The 17,579-nt window shown below is 41.8% G+C and overlaps 1 protein-coding gene across 2 annotated transcripts in view; it reads left to right on the top strand.

Moving 5' to 3' along the window:
• The window catches only part of ipo8 (importin 8), a 35,815-nt gene that overhangs the window by 3,919 nt on the left and 14,317 nt on the right, over positions 1 to 17,579 (top strand). For both annotated transcript variants that reach the window (XM_017698916.2, XM_017698915.2), the window contains exons 2-16: positions 3,326 to 3,407; positions 3,615 to 3,771; positions 3,886 to 4,044; positions 5,481 to 5,637; positions 5,845 to 5,934; positions 6,658 to 6,752; positions 9,757 to 9,841; positions 9,975 to 10,109; positions 10,231 to 10,330; positions 13,042 to 13,118; positions 13,482 to 13,598; positions 14,159 to 14,248; positions 14,490 to 14,655; positions 16,737 to 16,897; positions 17,061 to 17,186. In XM_017698916.2, the coding sequence (XP_017554405.1) occupies positions 3,326 to 3,407; positions 3,615 to 3,771; positions 3,886 to 4,044; positions 5,481 to 5,637; positions 5,845 to 5,934; positions 6,658 to 6,752; positions 9,757 to 9,841; positions 9,975 to 10,109; positions 10,231 to 10,330; positions 13,042 to 13,118; positions 13,482 to 13,598; positions 14,159 to 14,248; positions 14,490 to 14,655; positions 16,737 to 16,897; positions 17,061 to 17,186 (1,797 nt within the window). The remainder of the gene's footprint in view (positions 1 to 3,325; positions 3,408 to 3,614; positions 3,772 to 3,885; positions 4,045 to 5,480; positions 5,638 to 5,844; positions 5,935 to 6,657; positions 6,753 to 9,756; positions 9,842 to 9,974; positions 10,110 to 10,230; positions 10,331 to 13,041; positions 13,119 to 13,481; positions 13,599 to 14,158; positions 14,249 to 14,489; positions 14,656 to 16,736; positions 16,898 to 17,060; positions 17,187 to 17,579) is intronic.

Below are 17,579 nucleotides of genomic sequence, written 5' to 3'. Positions count from 1 at the left end.
TGTCTGACCTCACAAGTGTGCTTCTGGAAGAATAGTCAAAATTCCCATAAACACACTCCTAACCCTTGTGGAAAGCCTTCCCGGAAGAGTTGAAGCTGTTATAGCTGCAAAGGGTGGGCCAACATCATATAAAACCCTATGGATTAAGAATGGGATGTAACTCAAGTTCATATGTGAGTGAAGCCAGAGGAGCGAATACTTTTGGAAATGTAGTGTAGTTTTGAGTGTTTTAAAACATATATTTAAAAAAAAAAAATCTATTTATGGTGGAGAGGTACATGCAGGTAAATAGTAAATAAAATGGTTATGTTTGCATTGTAGTCGTTGTGACCCTTGGTTCCTATCACCACCACTGTAAACAAAATCAGCCTCTGGAAGTTTTTCTACAGTTAACAATTTTATACCAAAGCATTCTGAATGTCTTTGTTTACATCTCAACAATTGAATTTCTGAAAAAATGACATAATTCCCCTTCAAGAAATACTCAGATAATCCCTCTGATGCTGCCGAGGCTGAGGCATACATGGCACCCAGCCATACTACAGTTGCTTTAGGGGTGGAGAGAAACATATTTTCTGCTTGGATTGCCGCTCCATTGAGTGCCGCCTCACTAGAATGAAACACAGAAGTGTGTTCACCACAAGATGAAAGCAGTTTTCTCCAGTTTAGATCTCATCAGAAAAGCATTTATCCGGCTCGGTAGTGAAAATGAATGCGCCTTTAACTTTGAGCGCCTGTTAAAACACACCGACAGTAAAAATGATGACCTCGCTGTAACAGCATTTCTAGAGAAGATAAACGCTTCCTCCAAACGAAGCCTCCAGCAGAGGCAGGAGGCCTGTTGGAATGATCTGCCTATAGTTCTAGGTCTGGGTGAAAATTGGGTTCAGGTCAGTTCAGGTGGCTGAATGTTTTCTGCTGCCCTGCATTTGTCCACTGCACGCTGTATTTTACATGAAATTAGATTTATTATAATAAATTAGAGTTTAGTTATACACAAAATTAGATGAACAAAAATAATGTTAACTTAACTTCAAGATGCACAGTGCTACAGAGCAAGAGTTAAGGCCTAAGATAACACAGATCTCATGAGTTTATTGCTTGTTACACTGTATGAGATGATGGCAATACTTGGACAAATTTTGATATTAATCAAGTTAATATGGGCTGCATTCTCTGACGATCGGCCTACAATGCAAGATTTTATATTTTGCATTGGTTTTAATCAAATTTAGTATGTGAATTTGTGTTATTCTAAAATTATTCAAAAAGTATTCCCCCAATTAAGCAATAGAACGCGACCGGGAGTGTCGACAGGGAGTGTTATCCCATATAGCATCACGGCTGTGATTTGGTCACCGTAGATCATCACAGCTGTGTTGTTATAGTGAGAACATGGAGTGTTCTCTTGCTTTTGTACAACAGTTAAATAAATAAAGTGAGAAATGAATAAACTGGTGCCGTGAAGACGGCTTTTAATATGTTTTAATGTTCAGCTCCTTCCACCAAATTATAGCTCCTTAACAAGCAGCTTGTTGCTACGTCAGAGTAACGAGCTCCGCCCACTCGCTGCACAGCCGGCAGTTCGCTCTCCAGCTCCTTACACTAAGTTCCAAAACTGTCGTCACCGCTGAGCTTTTCCATCAGCAGCTGTGACAGAAGAACAGCTAAATAACCTGGAATCAGCCAGAAATGAACCCAACACCATTCGCCAAAAGTGTCGGATCTTCAGAGTCTGACCAAATCAGGCTGAGCCATAAGACTGACCCAATATCAGGTTCAGCTCAGATGTGTCAGTTTTTTTCTAGATCAGTATTAATGTTGTTTTGTTCCAGCCGGTCTGTAAAGCATCTTACAGTCCTTTTAGTTTGATGAATGGTGTTGGGTTCATTTCTGGCTGATTCCAGGTTGTTCAGCTGATCTTCTGTCACACCTGCTGACTGAAAAGCTGCTCAGTGGTGATGACCGTTTGGGAATTTAGTGTCGTCTCATCTTCAGAGTCTCACCAAATCAGCTCTCAGTCAAGTGTGATCTTAAGTGTCTGTTTTCTGTTTGTGGAAAAGTAAGAAATGAAAACTTTCAAATGGCTAGTGTTTGAGATGAAACGTGTTGCTATGGTGAAATAACAGCACGATCAGAACGCCTCTCAACCAATCAGTTTGCGTGGCCGGAACTAACTGTTGTATAAAGTTGAATAAATGACTCCTAAGCCCATTTAGTTAGAGAAGTGGGCTTAGCTGATGTTGCCTGCTTTTAACTTTTCAGTTTCGCTGGAAAACGTGACATTCACTTAATTGTGTTGGACATTTTATTCCATTCAGTCGTTACATATAGAGTATAAAAAGAGCTCAAGCTTAATGTTTTCCACTGATTTTCTGCAACACTTCCTGTGTGTTATAGCTGTGCTTTGTAATGCCTGCTGCACGACTCTGAGCTTGTCATCCAGTGTGAGGTAACCTTTAAATCGGTGTTCACCAACTCCCTCCTGGAGACCAGACTTTACCTCCAGCCCTAGTCAACTCCACCTGATGTATCTAGTTACTGCCTTTAGAAGTCCTGAGTCGGTTGAATGAGGTGAGGGTTGGAGGTGAAGCCGGTAGAAACTTAGATCTCCAGTTGGTGACCACTGCCTTAGCTGGCAGCAGTAGTCTTTCTGTGAAGACACTCATTCACAGTGTAGCTGAGCTAATACGGAATAAAAATAAATCAGGTTGTAAAAACATCACATTTTTAAAAAGTAAAAAAAATCAATGAAATTGCAACAATATAATAACTTAGTAAATACCAGATCAAATGGGGATAAAATAAATAAAAACCATAGTTAGTGAAATAAATAGTCATTGAAAATGTAAGACAGCAGCTTGGCACTAGTTGAAGAGTAAAAGTTGATAGTAAAATAAAAAGAATAATAGAAGTGACACAATAAGTTAAGTGATACTTTTTTAATCCCACAACCGGGGAAATTCCACCTCCGCATTTAACCCATCCGTGAAGTGCAACACCACATACACACTAGTGAATACACACACTAGGGGGCAGTGAGCAGACTTGCCCGGAGCGGTGGGCAGCCCTATCCACGGCGCCTGGGGAGCAATTGGGAGTTAGGTGTCTTGCTCAAGGACACCTCAGTCATGGACTGTCGGCCCTGGTGATCGAACCGGCAACCTTCTGGTCACAGGGCCAGTTCCCTAACCTGCAGCCCACGACTGCCCCCAATAACTAATACGTTCCAAAATCATAGAGAGAACAGCACCGAAAATGGCATTCAAAATCTTACCGCCATCATATCTTATGTATAATCTGTGTGTTCCCTCATGTTTTCCAGTCCTACAAGATTATCAACTTTGCTCCAACTCTGCTGCAGATCATCGTGTCGGACCAGGTGGAGTTTCCTGTCCGGCAGGCAGGTGAGAACCCCTCATAGAGCTGTATTATATATAATATAATATAATATAGCATGGAAAAGGCTAGTTCAATGACCCATATCTTCTAATTCGGTGCCCGATTGCAGAATGCCTCTGATGTTGTGTAAATTTTCACAAATTGTTTGCTATGTGAAATTTTTTTTAGTTTTTTGGAGAAAAGGTGTTTACAGTGCTGTCTTTGTGCCACAGCTGCCATCTACCTGAAGAACATGGTGAGCCAGTACTGGCAGGACCGGGAGCCCTCTTTGGGGGAGGTCGTCTTCCCCTTTAACATCCATGAGAATGACCGTGGCCAGATCCGAGAGAACATGGTGGAGGCCATTATTCAGTGCCCTGAGTCCATACGGTAGGTCAATAGCTTGTGATATGGCACTGTAATATACTTGACAGAGAATACTGAGCGTGACTTATTTTCTGTTTGTGTGTTTGTGAACATAAAGCATTATGTTTTTGTTGTCAGAGCCCAGCTGACTGTCTGCTTGCGTACTATCATAAAGCATGATTTCCCTGGCCGCTGGACCGGCATCGTAGATAAGATCAGCCTGTACCTGCAGTCGCAGAATAGTGGGAGCTGGTACGGTAGCCTCCTCGCGCTCTATCAGCTCGTCAAGACCTATGAGTGAGTGCTCTGCGTGTTTTGTGTCTTACATATTCTCAAATATCTCGGCAATCAAACAAATAACTTGGGAATTGAAACGCTCAACCGCTACCATGGGTGACTTTAGTTGGCTGCACTTGATGGAATATAGAAGTAGCAGTTGAAGATGGGCAGGTGCTCCTCTGTAAGATGAAGGGATACTTTGGGGTGAAAATGTAGCCAATCAGCCGAGACTTGTTGGATGTTCAAAGTTTGCTTCTTTAATGTTGCACTGGATGACTGAGGCTAATGTAGCTCAAAGGTGAGGGAAGCATTTACCCCCCAGTAAGCACTGTGCAAACTGCATGGCATAGATCAGAGGTCGGCAACCCAAATTAAGATTAAGTTAAGAGACACTTTTTAAACGGGGAATCCCACAAACGGGGAAACTTCACCTCTGCATTTAACCCATCCATGAAGTGAAACACCACATACACACACTAGTGAACAATGAGCACACTTGCCTAGAGCGGAGGGCAGCCCTATCCATGGCACCCGGGGAGCAATTGGGGGTTAGGTGTCTTGCTCAAGGACACCTCAGTCATGGACTGTCGGCGCTGGGGCCCTAACCAGCAACCTTCCGGTCACAGGGCCAGTTCCCTAACAGTCATTCCCTAACGACTGTCCAAATGTTAGCCTTTCAGCAAAAACCACTTTGTGAGCCACAATGTTTTATGTTCATTATACCATCTCGGCTGTAAATGTGTCTCAGTATGTGCTGATGTACTAGTGTAGGCCAAAAAATACAATATAAGGGAAATGCAGGCTTATTTTGCTCTGCTTTAGCTCAGCTATAGCTGCTTTTCACGCATCTCCATCAGGAAACTTTTCCATAAAAGTAGAATAGTTTCTCTCACCTTCGATTTTTCTACGATTTTCCCCCTTAATTGGTGCCTGAGAATGTAATTGCTGCACCATTTAAGGTACAGTTTAGTTTCCATGAATGGGCTGTGTTTATTGGGAAGTGAATAGTACGTGGTTTTTTTACAGTGTTAAGTGTGCGTATACCACATCAAACTCTCTTATTTCATAAAAATGAAAATTCAGTTTCCTGTGATACAGGCCAGGTTTCCACAGCATGTTTTAAATGCACATTTTAAAATACAAACTCTTACTATTAAAAAAGCGAGGAATACTTGCACTTCAAGAACTCTTTGTAGTTTGAGGCGAGCGTCTGATGATCTAGGCTGCGGAGTACAAGATGCTAATTGGTGTCAAAAACCACTTGAGCAAGTGTATTTGAGATTTATTGGTGGGACTTTGGACACCAAACATGTCTTGGCTGATTGACCACATTTGGGATAAGGGACAAATTTTTATTTATTTTTTTGCTGGACTGATGATTTATTGGTACATAAAAGTAGCAGTTAGAGCTGTCTGCAGTGCCTGTAGTAGTATGTTGTTGCTGCTGTTGGCAGATTCAGAAAGGCGGAGGAGAGGGCTCCACTGCTGGCCGCTATGCAGCTCTTCTTGCCCCGCATCCAGCAGCTCATCACCCAGCTGCTGCCCGATGCCACGGTCTTCTCTGTACTCATCCAGAAGCAGATCCTCAAGATATTCCACGCACTTGTGCAAGTGTGTATTGTGTGCCATCCAAGTCTTTAGTCCTTGTAACCTGCCAGAGCACTGGATATTTTACAGTAATATTGCTTTGCTGGTTGTGTTTCTGTGGTGGTGTTTCCAATAGTTCAGGATGCAAAATGTGTGTGTGTGTGTGTGTGTGTGTGTGTGTGTGTGTGTGTGTGTGTGTGTGTGTGTGTGTGTTTTTGTGTGTGTATATAGTATTCCCTGCCTCTCCAGCTGCTTAATAACACAGTTATGACCCAGTGGATGGAGATCCTAAGAGCAGTCGTGGATCGGGATGTCCCCCCAGTAAGCTGTTTTTTCTATGTTTATGCATATTATTGTTGTCATAAGAAAGGCTCATATCTCAGAAGTGGTACAGTACTGTGCAAAAGTTCACATTTCATTCATTTAACTGGGCAGGTTTTATTAGGTTTTTATTTAATAAGGCAAAATGGCTAATAAGTAAAAAATTTTTTCAGCATATGGAAAAGCAAAGCATAAGCATGTATTCAGAGGAAGTCAACAACTAAACATAATGTCGAAGCTATATATCCTTTCAGACCCATAGCGCTAGATGAAAGTGCAGTTTACCTGATGGGGCACTTTTGGTGTCATTAGGTTTTTCTCCGTCTTATGTTCTCTGTAACTCCAGCTTTGGAAACTCGTGCAGGTGGATTACCTCGTATCTTGCATGTAACCTCAGAAATATCTCCTGATAAATTAATAACTTGTACTTAATGATGGTTTTGACTCTAAAATAAATAAATGAAGGGTGTCTGACTGTCTGCCTTTCACAGTACTGTACGCTGCGTGTGAGCAAGATTTTATCCCGAGTCATTTTGGAGAAATATCTATTGTCTCATTTATCACGACAAATTCACACAAAATAAAGTGTATTACCAACAGTGTATTACCATAGATCATGAATAAAGGAACGAAGGAGAAAGACAAATAAAAGCAATAAAAGAGGTGAACTGTAGATATTATAGCATTCTTGAAGCCTCACTGGTTTCCCTCTTTGGCTCGTAGGAGACTCTAGAAGTGGATGAAGACGATCGGCCAGAATTAATTTGGTGGAAGTGCAAGAAATGGGCTCTACACATCATCACCAGACTGTTTGAGAGGTAACATGTTTTGTTCTCATTTATAAACTAGACATATTTAATTCCATTATATTCAGTAATAAGCTGTACCATACAAAATACATGATGTTGTTATTATGGACCCTTTGAAATGCTGCATTTTAGCCCAACAACTTGCAGTTTCAGCAGATTTATTTCGGGATGTGGAATAGCTCTGACTTCATAAGGGCCCACTACACAAAATCTCATTCTTTAATGTTTGTATAGCTGTTTTGGTGTGTTATTGGTCCGAGCGCTCCCACAGCTCGCTGTAAGGCCCAGTCACATTTATTTTTACCCTTACCCCTTGTTTTTGGAACAAAGCTCATGCAAAATGTGACCCTCAAATACATAGTAATATTATATTACTCCATTAACAGGCTACAAGCACTGTTCTGTAGGTGACCCTGACAGTCTGCAGTGACAGCAGAGGAGGGTGAAGTTCAGCTCCTCACTGCTGGGCTTTAGTTACAATTAGGGCATCATGTGCTTTTAAAGAGGGGGGACTGTTATTGATTATGGCCCACCCCTAATTCTTCAGGGATACGCAGCTCAAGTCAGCTATTCACCAGCTTCTCGTTAGAATTTTCCCATTCGCATCAAATGAATTTTACATATAAAAATCCGTGTCCTCATCAGCACAAGAATATTTCTGAGTGAAAATAATGATTCTCACGCACTCTGTGGATTCAGAAGTAGTATTCTTGGTGACATAGTCAAGAGTCAGAGTGGTTTAGCTTCAAACTACATGAGGCACGACAGTAGATGTTACTGTATTCCCCTCGTCTTGACACAGATTGTTCAAAAAATGATAAATTACATCCAGAATGGCTCACAGACACACACACACAGCATAGACACACATATACTGACAAATTCCAAAATAACTAACTACCATGAATGCTGAATCACTGAAGAGCAGCCCTTCTTCATCAAACTTGCAATCAGGTAGGTATAGTGTGGTGGGTAACACCTCTGCGTTCTACACTGTAGACTTGGGCAAGCACCCTACACTATACCAATAAGAGTCCTTGGGCAAGACTCCTAACACCACCTTCGCCTACCTGTGTAAAATGATCTAATTGTAAGTTGCTCTGGATAAGAGCCTCTTCCAAATGGCATAAATGTAAATGCAGTCAAATCTGATGGTAAACAAATGCAGACGTCACAGTTTTGTTATTCTTCGGTTTCATCTTAGGTTTATCTGTACTAGTGACTAGTTGGCTTATTGAACAAGTGACTGGTGTAAATTTGAGTGTAATAGACTAGCGACCTGAAAAACAAATGCCTGATTTCCAGTTAGCTAACAACGAAGCCTATCCCAGCAGTAGAAGGCAGGAGTACAGAAGGCATGAACTTATTTTACATGCATATCTGCATAAACAAATGCTGCAACCTTTGCATGTTCTATATAAAGACGCGCTACACTGTGCCGTTGTTTTATTCTGCTGATTCCGTCCTGACAATAAACATAGAAAACACGCCTAGTGCAGAAGCACATCTGATGCATATTACATAGACGGAGCTAATCACACACCTAAATTAGGTGGAAAGTAAACCTTTCCTTGATAAAGTTCGCTGTCCAGCTGCAACATTTGACAGAAAAGCAGCTCACTTGTGTTTCAAGAACTGTTTGAGCTGCTGATGCGGAGCCTTTATCGCCAAATCCTTCACACTCCAAAAACATTGACTGAATGGTAGTTTCTTTCAGTTTACATCCTGGTGGACAATCCTAACTCTGCTTGCAGGTCATGTTCACATGCTGTTGATTCCACACCCGCAGTTGCTTCTCTGTGGGTGTTTGTTGTATTACCTTTAAGCACTGTGAAGTTTCATGTTGGTAAATAGTGGCAGGCGACGCTCCTCTCTCCTGCCTTGTCGTCCATCTTGCACTTGGACGTGGCCCAAAAGGTCAGCACTGGTTACATGAATAGTGCATAATTATCAAGGACAAACTCCCACCGCTTTTTGTCCTTTATTACCCACAGGTGAGAGTCACTGACTGCTGCACTGCTTTGTGGAAGTTGTAGTCTTCTTGGATGAAACTTAAGAGCTCACTGGGAATAAATATGTGAATTTGTGAGACTGTGTTGGGGCAATTTTTGCATGACTTGTTTTTCAAACAGCCTAAATATTCGAGTTATATTGGTCAGAACAGCTGGGAATTGTCCTGTTAAGACCTGAAGAAATACAGGATTATAGAAGTGAATGAAGATTGCTGTGCTGTTATTCCAAGAGCCATCGGAAAAGGTTTTTTCAAGGACAGAAATCCCCTAAATGTTTAAGCGCCAACACATTAGCTGTGTCCCAGTTCAGGGACTGCATCCTTAGAAGGACGCGGTCTACGAAGGCAAGTCGTTCAAAAGTTGCGTAGACCCACAAAGGCTGAACCGAAATGAAGCGGTCTGCACTACAGCCAGTTTCTTGTTTCCATCACAGCACCGCTGTTCCCACCCTTACCGTTGCGTCATGAAACACAGCTCCTGTCAAGCTCTTTTAAAGTTTTTTTTTTAAAAGAAAGTTTGATTTTAGTTTTTTATGTTTTCATGGGGTAGCTGGAGATGAGCTGGAGATGATTCACTGCAGTTTACTAGAAGTTTTCCTTCAGACCACATTGGCTTTTCCCTTGGCTATTCAGCTCAGTTTAAACCCAATACGTGTGTTTTAAAGTGACTCCTCAGTCACCATTCGTGCCTCTGCTGATCTCGCCATCTTTTCAAATCCTCGCTGGCACGCAATGAACCTCAGGATATGTTGGGTGGCAAAGGATCCACCTGTCGGATCCTTCGTTGCCATGGAAAAGAGACACATTTCTCGGCCGTATATGCAGAAGCCTTCAAAATCGGCCTTCAAATGCAGCCTGGGGGCCATGCAAATGGGACACAGCCTTTACTGCTTTTAATTACATTTAGAACACTACGTCTATTTTCTAACACATGCTATGCTCTTTTGTTCACTAGTACCGTATCATGATATCACAAACCATGACAATGTTTCCCGTCCTTAGGTATGGAAGCCCAGGCAATGTAACAAAGGAATACTTCGAGTTTGCGGATTTCTTTCTGAAGACGTACACTGTTGGAATTCAGCAGGTAAGCGCTGCATGTGGTTTGCTGCGTCTTTTGCAATGTCTGAATAAGCTGGGGCTGAAGAATTGAGCTCAATTGCATGAAAATAAAAAAGAAAATTTCTGTGGAATGAGTCGGTCATCATATACCGCTGCAGGTCTTGTTAAAGGTGGTCGAGCTGCACAGGCAGAAACAGTACGTGAGTCCACGCGTGCTACAGCAGACTCTGAACTACCTGACCCAGAGCGTCTCTCACTCCATCACGTGGAAGCAGATGAAGCCACACATGCAGGTCTGAATGAGCAGTGGCGCTGTACGCTGGAGGACAATATACCAGTGAATATTGTATTACAGATACGCTGTTTTGATGACTTCTGTTTGCTTTTAAGTGCCCCTGTTTCTCTGTTTTCCAGACCATCACTCAGGAGGTGGTGTTTCCTCTGATGTGCTATAAGGATGAGGATGAAAAGCTGTGGCAGGAAGATCCATACGAGTACATTCGCATGAAATTCAGTTAGTGGTGTTTTTTTTTCCCCTTCTCTGTCTCTCTGCCATCTCTTTCCTTCTGTTGTTCTCTCGCTTATAAGCCCCGTCCATCTGTCTCTGTTGTTTTATCCCTTTTTTTTCCTCCCTCTCGTTAAATCAGTAAACAAAATTGAGTTAATGAATATTAAAGCAATGAGATTTACACAGCTTTCCAAATGGAGTTCGTCAGGCAAGACATGTTTGAAGTCTTTAGTTTTGTGCTGAAGCTGTGAGTGAAGCTGAAGCTAACATCTAATGGGACCTCATGCTGACCCCTCAGCATGGTGTGAATCACAGGCTTTACAAAGCCTGCAGTTGAATGTGAACTTTGAATCTGAGAAAGCAGTAACTGGTAATGCAGAGGTCAAAGGGTCAGAGGACACACATACACCTGCAAGGCAGTGATACTTTGAGTAACTAATAGAGGTGATGCAAGACTGGATTCAAGCCTAGGTCTAATAGACTGAAGACCAAACCAAAACTCCACAACATCGTCCACCCTCTACTACACTGCTGTCAGATCCTGTAGGACCCCACAACAAATTCAACGGCCCAGTGAACCAATAAATAAATCAAAGTTCTAATATTTTATTGATCTGAAAGAATTCTATGCTTTTCATTGTAATGACAATCGGAGAGAATAACATAAAAAATACGAAAAACGGGGGGAGAAGCACGAAAAAACGGAAAATGGAAGGATAAGAAAGAAGAGGAAAACCGAAAAAGACTAAAGGACAGAAATAAGGAAGAAAAACAAAGATTGAATAAAGGAAAGAAAAAAGGAGGTAAAACAAAGAAAGAAGGAAAGAAAAATGGAAGGATAAGAAAGAAGAGGAAAACCCGAAAAAGACTAAAGGACAGAAATAAGGAAGAAAAACAAAGATTGAATAAAGGAAAGAAAAAAGGAGGTAAAACAAAGAAAGAAGGAAGAAAAACAAAGAATGAAGGAAAGAAAAATGGAAGGATAAGAAAGAAGAGGAAAACCGAAAAAGACTAAAGGACAGAAATAAGGAAGAAAAACAAAGATTGAATAAAGGAAAGAAAAAAGGAGGTAAAACAAGGAAAGAAAAATGGAAGGATAAGAAAGAAGGATGAAAAAGACTAAAGGAGGTAAGGAAGAATAACAAAGAAAGAACAAAGGGAAGGAAGAATGAAGAAAAACGAAAGAATGAAGATGACGAGAGAAATGTTGAAGCAAATAAAGACGATAAAGAGACGTAATGAAGGACAAAATAAACCAAAAGAAAGCAAAAAATACACAAAGGAAGAAAGAAAAATCAGAATGAATGAAAGAAAGAACGAAATTAAACACAATGGACCAAAGTGTGTGACTACTTGAGCATGTTAGCGTAGCTGTTCAGAGCAGCGTAACATACTTTGGTCCACTGTGACGGACAGCAGTGTGAAGTGTCAGCACAGCTTTCAGAGACACTAACTAGTTGGGGCAGTCGTGGGCTGGAGGTTAGAGAACCGGCCTTGTGACCAGAAGGTGGCCGGTTTGATCCCCAGAGCTGACCGTACGCAACTGAGGCGTCTTTGAGCAAGACACCTAACCCCCAGCTGCTGCAGATAGGGCTGCCCACCGCACCGGGCAATTGTGCTCACACCCTAGTGTGTGTGTGCTCACTAGTGTCTATGTGGTCTTTCACTGCATGAATGGGTTAAATGTGGAGGTGTGGGACTAATTAAGGCTCTCAATCTTAAAAAGAAACAAAAATCTCGCTTTAAATGAGAAATCCACCACCTTTCTGCATAATCCAGTTGTTGTCAGCAGCCATTCAGAGTGGTTTGGTGTTGAATGCGCACTGAAAACTTACTAACCTTTTCTTTCCTTTTTTAATGGTGATGGGAACCAGGGGTTGTCATTCCTGCAACACAAATACAGCCATTTTATTTACAATCAAAAGAACCTCCTCATGTCTTCTGAGTTTGTATGTGTAAGGCTGATTATTATAAAATTGTTGTAAATATAAAGCAAAGTGTTTTTTTCAGGGACTCTTCTGCTTTACAATACCCAGCATGTACTTTTCCCCATTAACTTATTCTAAATAAAAAAAAGGTCCAAATCGTATCAAAACTATCATAAGACAATGTCTCAGGCATCAGACATCTCACTCACTCGCTGTACTGTTTCATGTATATTGCTGCTGTCGGAACAAAATATTTTATCTCCATTTTTCTCATTTTTTTTTGACATAATTTGAAGATGCCTGTTGCCCTTTACAATGAGTGTAAATTTTGTGATGAATGGACTAAAAGAAACGGCCCTAAATGGCTTGGAAATAAGTCTGGTTCCATTGACTTCCATTAAAAGTCAATTAGGGTTTTTTCCTTCTCCTGTAAAGTTCCCATTTTGGAGGTACGAGGTTTTCCTCCGACAACAGCGATAACTTTCTATGAGGGAGTTTTAAATGGCATTAAACTGTTCGCACATCTGGTTCCTGTCACCACCACTGTGAACAGTTCTGGCATAAGTTTTTCTAGAACGGAGCATTACAAACCAAACCACTCTGACTGACTTTTAAATTTCCACGATGAATTATGCAGAAAAACATCCAAATACCCCTCTAAAGAAGCCTGACCGACGTCTGGCTGTCAGCCAACCACAGAAATGTTCAATGTTAAATGTTAAAAGCTTGGTGCGTTGAAGGATCTTGTTTTGACCTGTTGGCTGAAGTGCTCTAGTTGTTCTGCTGCAGATATGTTTGATGACCACGTGTTTCCCGCAACTGCGGCCCAGACTCTACTATGCAAAGCGTCCAGGATGAGGAAGGAGGTGAGCGCAGCAGCTATGGATTCCTTTACATATCTACATATCACCACAGTCGGAAAAAACCCTCGCATCTCCATTTTTATCGTTTTTCAGTTTTTGAGATAATTTGAAACTTCCCTTTTGCCCTTTACATTGTGTTTAAGTTTCATGATGAGTGGACCAAAAGAAACGACCCAAAACGGCATGGAAAAACTTCTGGTTCCATTGACTTACATTAAAGTATGGTTTTTTCTTTCCCCTGTAAAGTTGTCACTTTGGAGATACAAGGTTTTGTTCTGACTACTGCAATAAGCAGGTGAAAGTGGATTAGTTTTGATATATAATATTCTCTGCGTGAGCATTGACCCCCTCTTGTTTCTGGATCAGGTCCTTCCTCAGATGATGGAGTTCTGCCATCACATTTTGATGGACCCCAACGCTGACCCCCGCAGGAAGGATGGGGCACTGCATGTCATTGGAGCCTTAGCTGACCCATTGCTAAAGGTTTGAGATCGAACACTGTGCTTGATCCGCCACATGATCAAGGCCATTTAGAGAGCATTTACAGAGCACAGTTGTTTTTAAACGTTTAGGCGCCCCTGGTCAGACGACGTTTTGTTGATGGTTTTTAAGTGAGCGTAAGTTAACACGTCATCAGAGAACAGAGAGCAAATTTAACGTTGGGGTGGAGGGTAGTGGAGTGTAAAATATGGCCTGTGCAAAAGTTATGGCACATTTTCTATTTTAGGTTTTTACGCAGCGAATAAAAAGAAATTGTGGCGATAAACAGACAAATAATCCTGACAAGTGCCATATTTAAGTTTGTTCTCAGTAGATCTTATATATCAACAAAGCATATGCTCTCTCTCATTTTCTCTCTCTCTCTCTCTCTCTCTCTCTCTCTCTCTCATTCTCTCTCTCTCTCATTCTCTCTCTCTCATTCTCTCTCTCTCTCTCTCTCTCTCTCTCTCTCTCTCATTCTCTCTCTCTCTCATTCTCTCTCTCTCTCTCTCTCTCTCTCTCTCTCTCCCTCTCTCCCTCTCCCTTCGTCCGTCCGTCTGCAGAAGCGAGTATACAGAGATCAGATGGAGCTCATGTTACAGAATTATGTGTTTCCTCTGCTCAACTCGAACCTGGGTTACCTGCGGGCCAGGGTGAGTAGAACCACCTGTGTGATGACATGCTGATTTTTTTTTTTTTATGTACTATGATTCCGTTTTCCCCCCCAGTGTTCAATAATTTTTGTTGTTTCTTTATTATTTTAAGTTTTTTTTATTATTTTTTTTTTCTTGTGCTGGCTTTCATTTGGCTTCCTGTGTAAAAGGTGCTATATAGATGCAGTGACTGCGTGTGCTAAGGCCGGCATCGCTGTGCTGTATTTTATGTTGTGTGCAGTCCTGCTGGGTTCTGCACTGTTTCAGCCCTCTGAAGTTCCACAATGAGCTGGTCCTGAGAAACGCTGTGGAGCTGGTCAAACAAGACCTCATTGCTGACCAGGAGATGCCCGTCAAAGTGGAAGCAGCCATTGCTCTGCAGACTCTGGTCAGCAACCAGGAACAAGGTTAGTCTCATCAATTCACAGCCGAAGTATTGACACATTTTCTTTTTCAAATATTATTTCAAAAATTATACTTAAAAAAAAAAAAAAAATTCCACAGTAACATATTAATACATACACAATAATATATTAATACGTGTGTGTGTGTGTGTGTGTGTGTGTGTGTTTAACTTTTAATAACAATAGAATAAAAGAGGAAAACATTTCTGTTTGTTTTTTTTGGGGGGGGTGTTTTCTGTTTCGAATATTTAAGTCGTTGTTATGTAGGCTCGTGCACAGATATTTTAGAGGGTGGGACTCAAGGGTAAAAAATGACAGCATAAACATTTTTTCCAAGATGACCATGAAAAATTAGCTTTACCAGTGAGTTAGAGCTCTATTTTAGAGCTCCAGAGAGTCTAGAATAATCGCTTTAATCGGTTTAAACAGTAACAGAAACTTGGTTTGGCAGGTTTTTAGTGCCTCTTACTGCTGTCTGCTTGCTTGTTGTACACTTTCTTAAAGAAACATTATGCTTTATTAATGGCATTTCCGGTGCAGTGGTGATGGATGCATAAACGACAGATTGGAGTTACTCTCCCCAGGTAGCCGGAACTGAACCAGAGGGGGTGTTCAAGTGCAGTGAAGCTCATGCAACCAAGCCGAGCTCTATTGCTAGAGTAAGGCTGCACTAAGCCTTGCTGAAACAGATCTTGAAGAAGGGCTATATAACATACAATTACTATACATGCTGACCGAGAGGGCATCTGAGGGGCAAAGAGGCAGGACTTATTCCCCCCAACCCCCCAGTTCATACCCCAAATAGTAGTGAACATGACATTTGAGCTGGCAGTTAAGTGCTGCATAAATAATTATGATTAATGACTCTTTTTGTTTGTGGTTTGCTGCTACTGAACTACAAGCCTAGTGACCAACTTGTGCTTCCTAGCTGCCGTTACCAGTAGCTTCCAACTGAAGACAGAAACAGCTCAAACTCAGATTAACAAACTTTACTCACCGTCATCCTTTAGAGTTGTAATAGTTCCAAGTCAGTAAAGTGACCCTTAATAGTCCCACAACGGAAATTTCACCTCCGCAATCAAACTCATCCTCACCACATACACACTAGTGAAGATGCACACTAGGGGGCAGTGAGCACACTTGGCCTATCCGCAGCGCCCGGGGAGCAGTTGCGGGGTAGGTCCCTTGCTCAAGGGCACCTCAGTTACAGACTGTCGGCTCAGAGGATCGAACCAGTGGCCTTCCGGTTAGGGAACCAGCGGCTGGTTCCCTAACCTTCAGCCCACGGCTGCCCCCAAGCTTTTTTTAGGGGTTTTATCATTTTCGAAGACCCATGACGTCTCAATAAGCACGTTTTCCGCTTCCTTTTATATACATGCATTTGTCTCAATCCAGCAGATATAAACAAACCAAATTCACATGCTGTTTTTTTTTTGTTTTTTTTTTTTTTTTTTTTTTGCAACGTTGACACTCAATCATGAAAACCAAGAACTGTGGATAACCACGATCACAGCTGTTATATACTATTAAAAAGCTTTCCAGGCTCCTAAGTGGTGCAACTGTTGGCCCTCTCATCAGGAGATCGTGAGTTCGATCCCTGGTGATGCTACAGCATCTGTGGCTGGCACTCCAAGAGAGCATTACTAGCCTTAGTCTCTGGGTGGGTAAGATGGCCCCCCCTCTCCGCCCCAGTCATTCAGCTGGTCAACGTAGGCATCTCTTTGCTGAGTCAGTATGGTTTTATTTTCTAAGTCCCATGACGTCTCAAACACATTTTCTGCTTCATTTTATATACTTATATTCATTTGTCTCAACCCAACGGATAAAAACAGACCAAATTGACATGCTGGTGTTGTTTTTTGTTTGTTTTTTGTTTTTTTTTGCAACGTCGACACTCAGTTGTGAAAGCCAAGAACTGTGGATAATAACGATCAGTTTCAGTCATTTCAACGAGGCGATTATGTAATAATTATGACAGGCCTAGACTCTGGGCACTTATTTCAGTGATTCAGTGAGCTTGTTTAGTTACTACTGTTTGGCTGCCTTTAGAGCTTTAAACAGCTTCTTTTCTGTCATGTGTGTAGCTAAGATCTACATCAGGCCGTTCATCAGACCTGTCATGCAGGAACTGCTGCACGTCATCAAGGAGACGGAGAACGATGATCTCACGAGTGTCATTCAGAAGATGATTTGCGAATACAACCAAGAAGTGGCAGTGATTGCAGTGGACATGACTCAGAACCTGGTACTGTGTCTGTCTGCATATCTCTTAATATAAAGAAAATGTATATGATTTAATTTCTTGCTTTTCTCTAAAGTCTCATACTTCTTACTAGTATTGTCAGAGTTACCACACTACAAAACAGAACATGTGCTCAGCTGATGGTATAAACGTCTCCTCTGTGCAGGCAGAGATCTTCAGCAAGGTTCTGCAGAGTGAGGAGTATGAGGAGAGTGAAGATAAGACGGTGATGGCACTGGGCATTCTCAGCACCATAGATACCATTCTCACCGTCATGGAGGACCACAAAGAGGTATTTACATGCAGACATAAACAGATCAGGCATAACATCATGACCACCTCCTTGCTTCTACACTCATTGTCCATTTTATCAGCTCCATTTACTCTATAGGTGCACAGACTGTAGTCCATCTGTTTCTCTGATACTTTGTTAGCCCCCTTTTACCCTGTTCTTCAGTGGTCAGGACCACCATGGACCCTCACAGAGCAGGTACTATTTGAATGGTGGATCATATTCAGCACTGCAGTAACACTGACGTGGTGGTGGTGGTGTGTTAGTGTGTGTTGTGCTGGTATGAGTGGATCAGGTACAGCACTGTACTCCAGTGCTGCTGGAGTTTTTAAACAGTGTGTCCACTCACTGTCCACTCTATTAGACACTCCTACCTTGTCTGTCCACCTAGTA

The sequence above is a fragment of the Pygocentrus nattereri genome, chromosome 1 (genome assembly GCF_015220715.1).
Source record: "Pygocentrus nattereri isolate fPygNat1 chromosome 1, fPygNat1.pri, whole genome shotgun sequence".
Lineage (NCBI taxonomy): Eukaryota > Metazoa > Chordata > Actinopteri > Characiformes > Serrasalmidae > Pygocentrus > Pygocentrus nattereri.
The sequence above is the reverse complement of the archived record's forward strand: the minus strand, read 5'-3'. Positions and strand labels throughout refer to the sequence as shown.